Below are 10,540 nucleotides of genomic sequence, written 5' to 3'. Positions count from 1 at the left end.
CAGCGAACTTTAAAACAATGTATTATTGAGATTGCATCACATCCGCTCTCTAGAGCCGTACATGTGCCTTTACTCGTACCGTAAGCGCGCACCGTGGCTACTGCGTAAAGCCGTAGGAGCTCTGCACACAGCCGTCTTCTGAATCATCTCTCCCCTCTCTCGACACGGCACACAGATGTGATCTGACTCACTCTCCCGGCCATGCGGCGAAGCCACGGCCGGCGAACCTAATGGTGGCCAGTGCCTTCGCGGGCGGCGCGAGCACCTCCCGCGCGGCGGTGGCGGCGAACCGTTGCCTGCCACGCCGCCTCCACCGCCGAGCGCAGATCTATCCTCCGCGACACGTGGATCACCATCGTTCAAGCCCGAGTAGGCATCCATCGACCCGCCGCCGGCCGAGACGGGGGCGATGAGCAGCGTGGCCGCCGTTCGTTCACAACGCTGAGAGCATCGGCACCGGCGGGCCGTCGGTCTAGTCCGGCAGGGTTGTGGCTCGCGTCAAGGTAGAGAAAGTGCGAACGCAGCGCGCAGCTAGGGTCGGCGTTCGCATGCACCACACGTCGAGGCCAAAACGCGGCGCCGGCGCGAGGGGTCGGCCGGCGCGGCGAGCCGGGCGGCGCGCGCCCAGGCAATACTGTACTGCCGCTGCCTGCGGGACGCATCGCGCCGCGCCGCGCTCGGTGCGCGGCTCTCGTAAGCGCGGCTGCCGCGCGGCCGCCGCGGGGCGCGTCGCTGCCGCCGCGGCGAGCGATCGACGAGGGAGAGCACCTGCACCTGTGGTGCGCGGCCGGGCTGCGCTGCGTCACACGGCGCCGCGGCTGCCGACGCGTCGCGGCGCGCAGCGCTCGCCGCTCGCGGACAAGCGTAGCGGGCGCGAGAGTGGTGTGCGCGGGCGCGGGTGTGTGCGTCGGGAGTACACAGAGCGCGCGCGCGGCTGTGTGTGTGTGGAGAGCGCGAGCGACGCCGCTCGACGCCGGGCGGTGGCAGGGCGTGCCGCGGCACCTGCGCGCGGAGCAGCGCGTGTAGCTTGTCGGCGAGGTCGTACTATCATGAGCTCTAGCTCAGGTAGCCTAACAGCGGCAGCGGGAGCGCGTGAGGCAGTGATGTGCCCGATATGACGCTTGAACGAGGGCGTCGAGCGCCAGGTCACCTCGGCGCCGAGCGGGCGCGCGTGTCGCCTCCGCGCCCGATTCGCCGAGCGTGCCACCTCGGACTAGACCCAGATCCCGAGGCGCGGCGCCCGAGGGCGTCAGGCTGGCCGCCGGGAGGCGGCGGCGCCCGCATCTCAAATCGCCTTGAGCCGCCCCATTCGGGGCATCAATCCCCTGAGAGCCCAAATCCGCTAGGTTGGGCGTGCTTTCACAGCCTCACGAGAGTAATAGAAATTTTGTTTCAAGGAATTTTGTTTTTCTTGGTCGACGCGGTGCGATGGAGTCCTGGTGCTCGACCCTGATCGAGGAGAAGGTCTTCTTCCAGCTCCTCTGGCTTGAGGGCGGCGCGTACTTATGGATCGGCTCCGGTGATCACCGCCTCGACTCCCTCGCCGTGGGTGTGCCCGCCAGCGCGGGCGCGCGAGGCCGGGCGGCGACGCCGTCGGCAACGACCTTGCTCGGCGGCCACGAGGGCGACGCTGGCTCGCAGCGGCTTGCGCAGCGGCTGTCCAGCAAGGTCGGGCGGCCCATCTTCGTCTCGCTCAACCTGCGCGACGACCCGCAGCTCCGCCTCTTTGCGGAGCGCGAGGCGGTGGCGGCGCTCACGGCTCGCGTGGCTGCGCCGTCGACGACGAGCGCAAGCGGGGCGGCGGGCCTCGAGAGGCTGTCCTCTCTGGCGCTCGACGCCGCACCGTCGCAAGCCGTCCCCGCCGCTCCCGCCGCACCGGCTCCGGCGTCAGCACCCGTCAGCACCTTCTCGGAACCTTCTCGGAACCTTCTCGGAACTGTCTCGGAGCCTTCCCTGCAGGCGCCAGCACCCGTGTCGTCGAGCCCGGCTGCGGGCGTGGCCGGCGGGGCTGGCGACGGCACAGCCCGCGGCGCGAGGACGCGCGAGGTCTTTGCGTCGCCGGATGGCCTCGCCACTCGCGCCGTGGCGTTGCTGCTTGAGGAACCCTCACCCTCACCCTCACCCTCACCCTCACCCCTAACCCCTAACCCTAACCCTAACCCCTAACCCTCACCCTCACCCTCAACCTCAACCTCACCCTCACCCCCACCCATACCCTCACCCTAGGCTGCGGCCGCTGCGATCGCGGAGCGAGGCGTGTTCGTCGTCGCCGTCTCCGGAGGCTCGATCCCGGCGCTGCTGGCGCCCGAGCTCCTCGCCGCCGCCCCACGCGACCAGCTCTCGCGCTGGCGCGTCTTCCTCGCGGACGAGCGGCATGTGGCCGAGTCGCACCCAGACTCCAGCCTCGGGGAGTGGCGCCGCCGCTTTCTCGAGCCGGCGGGGATGGGCAGCGTGCAAGCGGTCGGTGTTGCCGCCGCCCTGCCTCTGCCGCAGGCGGCAGAGCTGTACGAAGAGAAGCTTCTCGCGGCGCTCCGTGAGGCGGCGGCGGCGGCGGGCGGAGGCGCGGCGGCGGCGGCTTCCCAGGCCGAGTCGGCCCCGCCGCTGCGGTTGGACGCGGTGCTGCTGGTGATGGGCCCCGACGGCCACACCGTGAACAGCGTCTCTTCACGCCTCTAGCTGTGAACAGGTGTTGCTGGAGATGGGCCCCGACGGCCACACCGTGAACAGCGTCTCTTCACGCCTCTAGCTGTGAACAGGTGCTGCTGGGGATGGGCCCTGACGGCCACACCGCCTCCCTCTTCCCGGCGCATGCGGTGCTCTGCGAGACGGGGCGCGCGGTCACGTACGTGGACGACTCGCCAAAGCCGCCGGCCTGTCGCGTGACGCTCACTCTGCCCGCCATCAACGCCGCGCGGCTCGCCCTCTTCGTGGTCACGGGCGGGAGCAAGGCGAGTGCCGTGCGCGCCGCCTTTGCCGCGCAGCCCGACGAGCCGGTGCCGGCCGGGCTCGTCCTTGCGGCCGGGCGGACTTTCCTAGACCTTTCCGAGACATTGCCTAGACGTTTCCTAGACATTTCCTAGACATTTCCTAGACATTTCCTAGACGTTTCCTAGAGGGCTCGTCCTTGCGGCCGGGCGGACGGACTGGTGCCTCGACGACCTTTCCTAGACTTTTCCTAGACCTTTCCTGGACCTTTCCTAGGCGGACGCACTGGTGCCTCGACGAGCCGGCCGCGGCGCAGCTGCGCGAGGCGGAGGCGGCTGCGGAGCGGCTCTATGGCTGACGACAACAGCGGACAGCAGCAGCCATGGTGGGATTCACCTTTACAACAGACGGAGGTGGCTGCGGGATTTGCTCTCATCGATGAGGGCCATGATTTCAGCCGCGACTCAGTGGGCGGAGGCTACCCCATCGAGGGGAGTAGGGCGGAGCTCGCTGCTCCCGGCGGTCGCTTGCGCCGGCTGTGGCGGGGCACTTACTGTGACAGCTTACTGTAGAGCCGTAGGCGTAGCCTGTAGCGCATGGTAAGGTGGCCTGCGCCGCTGTCGACATCGCGCACACCCGCAGCTTGAGCAGCTGTCGGTGCTGAATGAATGTGGAGAGGTGCACTGAAAACGTGTGGCAAGTGTTTGGGGTTGTTGCGAGGGCGGGTAATTCGTCTTCCACTTACTGCTCTCTCCGCTCCCCTACGGCTTTTTATCATTTATGCTACGTCAGCGTACCGAGCCCACGATGGAGCAATGAAGACGCTACCGATGACGCGCCACACCCGTATCGAGAGCGCCACGCAGCATGGCGTGAGCGAGTCACACGCACGCGGCACAACGGCAACGCTAGTCGCTACCACAAGCCCTTGACCCGAATCCAGCCCTCTCTGCTCGGGGCGCCGGGCCGCGTAATCGTCATTAAGAGGAGCGGTTTTCGGAGTCGTACGAAGAGGTCCTAGACGGGCGAACATGCGGTGCAGCTTTACTAGTACAACACGCCACCACACTGAGCAAGTCAGAGCTCCACACGACTACGAGCCGGTATAGGCGCGAGAACCGGCGCTCCGCCGGCGGCCCCACTCTGACTCATCTCCAGCCTGAGCCCTTCCCGCCCGCTCACCGCATTGTGAATCGCTTTCATCGCCCCTCATCGCCCAAATACTGTCCCGTTTTGCTGTTCAAAACCACCCCACCACCACCGCCTCCCTCCCACCACCGCAGCAAACCTTCGGCCACCCCTGAACTCCCTCTCGCGATTTCTCTCACACACAAAACACATGCTCGATGGGAGTGAATCCTGTACACACCACCGCAGCTCCACTCTGTGCACTCGTGGATCTCCTTCTCTCGCTGAGTGTACATGATGTGACATCAATCGCAGTCGCCTGGCGCTGAGCGCATGCGTTTCAGGCGCTCCTTACATCATCTCCTGAAACGCATCTCCTGAAACATCATCTCCTGAAACGCATGTCGCTATTGCGCCGCCCACCGCAAGAACACATGCGGTGCCGAAGGCGGTAATGAGGAGGCACATGGCCCAGTATAAAACTGCGGAGATGCTGAGTGCAAAGACCCCAGTGAAGAAGCCGGTCAGCAGGTAGATAATGAAGGCAGCGATCGTTTCGCTCAGCGCCATGCTTGTACCCCCGGAAACTGTCTCGGAAGCTATATCACCGGCAACCTCGGCCTTGTGCTCGTCAACGCCAAAATGGGATGCGGCCGTCTTGACCGCATCGCTAGCGCCTTCTCCCATCTGCTCGGTGGTTGGAGCTATGGCCGGAGCCACAACTTGGTCGACTACGATCCCGAGGCCTAGGGTTCCCGCGCCCTTAGCAACATTCATCAGTGTTCCCTTAGCCGCCGCCGCTGCCGCCTCTGCAGCCGCCTTCTCCTCCGCCTTCGCTGCCTGGCCTGCCGCCTTTTTCATCGCCATCTCCGCCTTCTCTTTCGTCGCCTTCTCCGCCGCCTCTATCGCCGCCTTCTCCGCCGCCGCCGCCTCTTTCTTCGCCTGCTTCACCGCGTCCTTCGCCGCCTGGGAGGCGTCCGCCGCCCTCCCCTCCGCGTTCCCCGCGTAAATGTCCTGTGCCACCTGCCCTGCGTTTCTAATTCCATCCTTGATCAGTTTGGCGGTCGGATCGAAGGTCTGATCAAGCTTCTCGACCAGGGCCTGCAGTTTTGACATTTTGCGGAACTTATCGCAGTCCGCGACGCCTGAGATGCCGTTGCATATGTATGCCATTTGCTTTCCAACCACGCCTCCCACATTTTCGAGGAGTTCGCGACACCAAGGCGGAGCATTTGCGCAAGAATCGGCCTCCAACAGCTCCACCGCTGCCTCCCCCTGTTTGATCAAAAGTGTGGAGTAGTACCCCGCTGGACGTTGGGATAGCAACTCGGAGTTGAGCTTGCGAATACCTGTCATCCGCGAGCCCCAGTTCCCGTTTCCGCCCCCTTGGGCACTGGACGCTTGTGGCACACGCTGGAGATTCGTCTTTGCATTGACGACGAACGTTTTGAAGCTCTCCATTGCATTGGTGGTAGGACAACCCGCCGTGCCAGCTTCGACCATCATGCCAAGCACCCACTGAATTACTGCGCATTCAACTCGGTGGTCAACTTGCATTTTGACACCGTGCTCATCAACGCCGCAAGATTTACCAACGCCGCAGATCGATTCCTTGTACCCGACGCCGTCCTTATTCGTGCCCCGCAGTTCGATGTTCATGGTGGTGCATGGTGCTGCAGAACTGAGCCTGCGACCATGGGCAGCATCGGCAGCATCAGTAGTATCGTGCATGCTGCCATCGGAGACGGGAAGGCTCGTTACGGTGGTGATGAGTGCGAGGAGGGCCACAAACAGCACCACCCGGTAGTCGACTGAGACGGTGTGGGTCACCACCTTGCCCGGCCGCGGCCTGCGCTTCACAACCAGGCTGACGGAGCGGCGCGCCGCGTCACCATTCACTGAAGCGTCAGTGCCGCCCGCGCGCAGGCCCAGCCGAATGCTCACGCGCGGCAGGAAGCTGAGTTTTGGCGCGCCCGCGGCGTCCTCCTCGCTCGCAGTGGTGGTGACCTGAATCAGCCGGCCAGCGCTGCGAGGCGCTGGTGCGCTGTGGGCGCGGTGCACGGCGGGCTGCATGGCGGCGGTCGCATTTTCCCCCGCCGTGCGGGCCCGCCGCCGAGGCTGGGGGGAGGAGGGCATATGTGTCCGCCAGCCCGACGCGGACGCACGAAGTATCTCTCATCAAGGCTGGTCCGAATTATCGCGGAGATTGCTAGCACGCCGGGTGCGGCCGGCGTTCTGTCCCCCACCTTGAGCACTTGAGCACTGGATAGGGTCGATTCCGCATGGTACGGGACCCCTCGATCGTCTCGCCCTCCCTCACTGGTGTGTTCATCGGGGGGGGGTCATAACAAACACGGTACAGGATCGAGGTGCACGCTGCCGAAGCAGTGTCGTCCCCCCTCTCCCCGACGGCGATGGCGGTGTGACCGATCGAGCTACAAGAGGAGCTTGGTCAGCAGGATCCGGTCCCCCACCTGTGAGGTATTGCTAAAAATCTCTCTCTCTCTGAATGCGCACCGCGTGTGTGTTTTGCATCGAGATAGACGGCCGCGACAAGGCAAAGACGCGGCGCGTCGTTCTGCATCGAGATGGACGGCCACGACAAGGCAAAGACGCGCGCGTCTTTGGACTGCTAAGGCGCGACTACGCGCAAAGCGCCAGATTTCGACGCAAGGATGGGCGTCATTTTTCTTGTTTCTGGGTACGCACTTGGAGCACTTGGAGTGCAGTTATCAGCCTCACATCCAGGGCCGGGGAGCTAAGAAGCGCACCCAGCGGGCCGGATGATCGGGATCGGGTTGCGGGCAAGAGAGCCCTAGCCCCGGGGGTGCGCGGTCGCAGGGCCATAACACGGGTCTCCGAGGGTTAGTTCTGCGCTCCGGGTTTCCCCCAGCGGCGGAATTTTTCCCTCGCGCTGTGGGTCCCCCCTAGCTGCGGAACGCCCCCTCTACTCGGAGCTAAAGAATACTCTCCGAGGGTTAGCCCCGCGTACCAGGTTTCCCCTTAACGCAAGTCGTTTTTCTTGTTTCTGGACGCAGCCGTTTTTCTTGTTTCTGGGCTACGGCCCTCGCCCTGTCGCCTTGCTCCATGCCTGGAGCAGCCTCCGGTGTCGCTGTTGGTGCTGTCGTCGCGCCAAAGCGCCACCTCCAGACCGTGATCAAGGCGCTGGACGAACGGCAGTGGCGCAAGAAGCGGACAAAGGTGCACGAGTACGACTGCGAGCACCTCGCCGTTGCCGTCGCGCCGGAGGGCGCACGGGCGCTCGACGCGTTTGGCTCGGATGCCGAGTCGTTGGTCCCGGCTCCGCTTGCCGCCCTCCTTCGCGACGGCGCGGTGCGCTGGGCCACTGGTCACCGGCACGTCTCAGCCGCCGCCGCGCCTTCGCCAGCGGCGGCGGCCGCCGCCGCCGCATCGCCGGCTCCGCCGCCGCGCTTCCGCTACGCCGAGCTCTTCGCCGGCGTGGGAGGCTTCCGACTGGCGCTCGACGGCCTCGGCGGCCGCTGTGTCTTTGCGTCCGAGATCGACCCGTGCGCCGCCGCGACGTACGAGCGGAACTTTGGCGACGCGCCTCTGGGCGACATCACGGAGGTCCCGGACGAGGACCTGCCTGCGCACGACTTGCTGACGGCGGGCTTCCCGTGCCAGTCCTTCTCGCGGAGCGGCGAGCAGCGCGGGCTGGGCGATGCGCGCGGCGACCTCTTCTTCGAGATTGTGCGCGTCGCGTCGCGCTGCAGGCCGGCGGCGCTAGGCGAACTTTCACGGAACCTTCTCGGGACACCTTCACGGAAGCTTCACACAAAGAGCACCGCCTCGGGGGGCCGAAATCGCACGACAGCACAGTGAACCTTCAGACACGTACGGAACCTTCACGGCGCACCTTCTCGGGACTCTCATTGGAGCTCGCTGTAGCTCGCCGTGGAGATCGACTAGTCAGAGCGGCACCAACACCACACCGTCAGGCAGGGGGGTCAATCCTAGACGAGGACTCCGGACCTCCGCACACACACAAGGCCCTCCTCGAGCTCCTTCGAGGGAGTCCGGAGAGAGATTGTCTTGTTGGAGGCCGGTGGGAGGAGAGAGGAGGGAGGCTGAGGGGCGGAGCCCGTGTCTGTGGATGCAGGCCGGCGGCGCTGCTGCTTGAGAATGTGCCGAACCTTCTCCGCGTCGACAACGGCCACGCACTGCACATCATCGTCCACGCGCTCACCCGCGCCGGGTATCACTGCCGCCTGAAAAAGAAAAACACGCGTTCCTTTTCTAGGGCCGGCGCCACGTTTTTTTCTTTTTCTAGGTACCACTGCCGCCTTCAGCTCGCCAACGCCGCCGCGCTCGTGCCGCAGCACCGCGAGCGCCTCTACCTCGCCGCCTTCCGCGACGCCGCCGCCGCCGCCGCGTTTCGGTGGCCGTCGCTGCCCGCGGCGCGCGGCGCGGCGCACCGAGCTTTGGGTTCGGGTACTGTGGGGGTAGGGTACCATGGCACCCCGCCTGGTACCATACCTCCACAGTACCGAACCCTGGGCGAGCTGCTCGAGCCGCTCGCGGACGAGGAGCGGTCGCGGTACGAGCTGAGCGAGACGCAGTGGCGACAGGTCCGCGTACTTTAGTTTTCATTCGTTCTCATTCATTCCTTCCTTCCTTCCTTCCTTCCTTCCTACACGAGCTGAGCGGTGTTGCGGTGGCGGCAGGCCCTCTCAGTCTCTCTTGCATCTCGGCTGATCTCGCCACCACAGCCCCTCTCTCGCCTCCCACAGCCAACTCATGCATCTCGGCTGATCTCGCCACCACAGCCCCTCTCTCGCCTCCCACGGCCAACTCATGCATCTCGGCTGATCTCGCCACCACAGCCCCTCTCTCGCCTCCCACAGCCAACTCATGCATCTCGGCTGATCTCGCCACCACAGCCCCTCTCTCGCCTCCCACGGCCAACTCATGCATCTCGGCTGATCTCGCCACCACAGCCCCTCTCTCGCCTCCCACAGCCAACTCATGCATCTCGGCTGATCTCGCCACCACAGCCCCTCTCTCGCCTCCCACGGCCAACTCATGCATCTCGGCTGATCTCGCCACCACAGCCCCTCTCTCGCCTCCCACGGCCAACTCATGCATCTCGGCTGATCTCGCCACCACAGCCCCTCTCTCGCCTCCCACGGCCAACTCATGCATCTCGGCTGATCTCGCCACCACAGCCCCTCTCTCGCCTCCCACAGCCAACTCATGCATCTCGGCTGATCTCGCCACCACAGCCCCTCTCTCGCCTCCCACGGCCAACTCATGCATCTCGGCTGATCTCGCCACCACAGCCCCTCTCTCGCCTCCCACGGCCAACTCATGCATCTCGGCTGATCTCGCCACCACAGCCCCTCTCTCGCCTCCCACGGCCAACTCATGCATCTCGGCTGATCTCGCCACCACAGCCCCTCTCTCGCCTCCCACGGCCACTCGCGCCTCTCTCGATCACCTCTCTCCTCACACGCACGCACACACCTCGCTCTCTTCCCCCTCCCCCTCTCTCTCTCTGCATCTCGGCCGCCCTCTCCGAGAGCGGACGCCTCATCTCGGGCAATCTCGCGCGCGAGATAGCAATCTCGAGCAATCTCGCGGCGGCCCAGGTCCGATCGTCGCTTGAGTGGCGCACCAACCCGCAGTGGCGGCTCGCCCAGCTCGGCGGCGCCGCGCGCACGCTGCGCGGCTCGTACCTCCTAGAAGCGGAAGATCTCCCCCCTCTCTCCCCGTATCTCCACAGATCTCCCCGTATCTCGCCGCCCTGGACGCGGAAGATCTCCCCATATCTCCCCGCATCTCCACCATACCTCGCGCCCTAGAAGCGGAAGACGTGCTCTCTTGTCTTCCCAACCCACGGCTCTCGAGGGGAGGCGCACTCAACTGCATCCGTGCCCCCTCGCATTCACGCGGTCCTCTAGACACTATATATATCCTCTAGACACGGCACAGCACCGTCTTCCTGCCCCCGAGGCTAGTGCCTTCGCCGCGTAGGCCCCGCACCTCCCTTCTCTGCTACCGCACCACCCAAGGAGCTGAACCCACACTGGATTCGAGACTCTGGAGGTGCGGTACACGTAGGCTCGTACCGAAAGTCGTACAGCCGCTTCTCCGAGTTTGTGCCGCCGGCGAGGGTGGCGGAGGGGGGGGCGGAGGGGGGGGCGGCGAGGGTGGCGGAGGGGGGGGCGGAGGGGGGGGCGGAGGGGGGGGCGGAGGGGGGGGCGGAAGGGGGGGCGGAAGGGGGGGCCGAAAGGGAGGCGGAAAGGGAGGCCGAAGGGGAGGCGGCGGAAGGGGCGGCGGAAGCGGCCCCCCCCACAGCGGGCGAACCAAAAGAAGAAGAGGGGTGCGGCCACCGGCTGGGCCAAGAGGGCGAGGGCGGACCGGGCGGCCGAAGCCGAAGCCGGGGCCGGGAAGAGGCGCCGCGGGCGAACGGCGGCGCGGGCGACACGGACCCCTGGGATCGGGCGGGCAGGCCTCCCTTCTACAC

General features: G+C 65.6%; 2 protein-coding genes across 2 annotated transcripts; both read left to right on the top strand.

Annotated features, from left to right (window-relative positions):
* Positions 1 to 2,726: 2,726 nt before the first annotated feature.
* EMIHUDRAFT_48337 (hypothetical protein) lies at positions 2,727 to 2,963 on the top strand (the record flags this gene model as incomplete). Its single annotated transcript, XM_005791196.1, has 1 exon — positions 2,727 to 2,963. A coding segment is annotated over one exon (237 nt), but the record flags the coding sequence as incomplete, so codon positions are not given.
* A 4,525-nt stretch (positions 2,964 to 7,488) lies between these two features.
* Positions 7,489 to 8,309, top strand: EMIHUDRAFT_56747 (hypothetical protein; the record flags this gene model as incomplete). The annotated part of the gene is made up of 2 exons (XM_005791195.1): positions 7,489 to 7,775; positions 8,174 to 8,309. Coding segments are annotated over 2 exons (423 nt in total), but the record flags the coding sequence as incomplete, so codon positions are not given.
* Positions 8,310 to 10,540: the final 2,231 nt, after the last annotated feature.

Source organism: Emiliania huxleyi, assembly GCF_000372725.1.
Source record: "Emiliania huxleyi CCMP1516 unplaced genomic scaffold EMIHUscaffold_115, whole genome shotgun sequence".
NCBI lineage: Eukaryota > Haptophyta > Isochrysidales > Noelaerhabdaceae > Emiliania > Emiliania huxleyi.
This window is presented reverse-complemented; position numbering and strand designations above follow the sequence as displayed.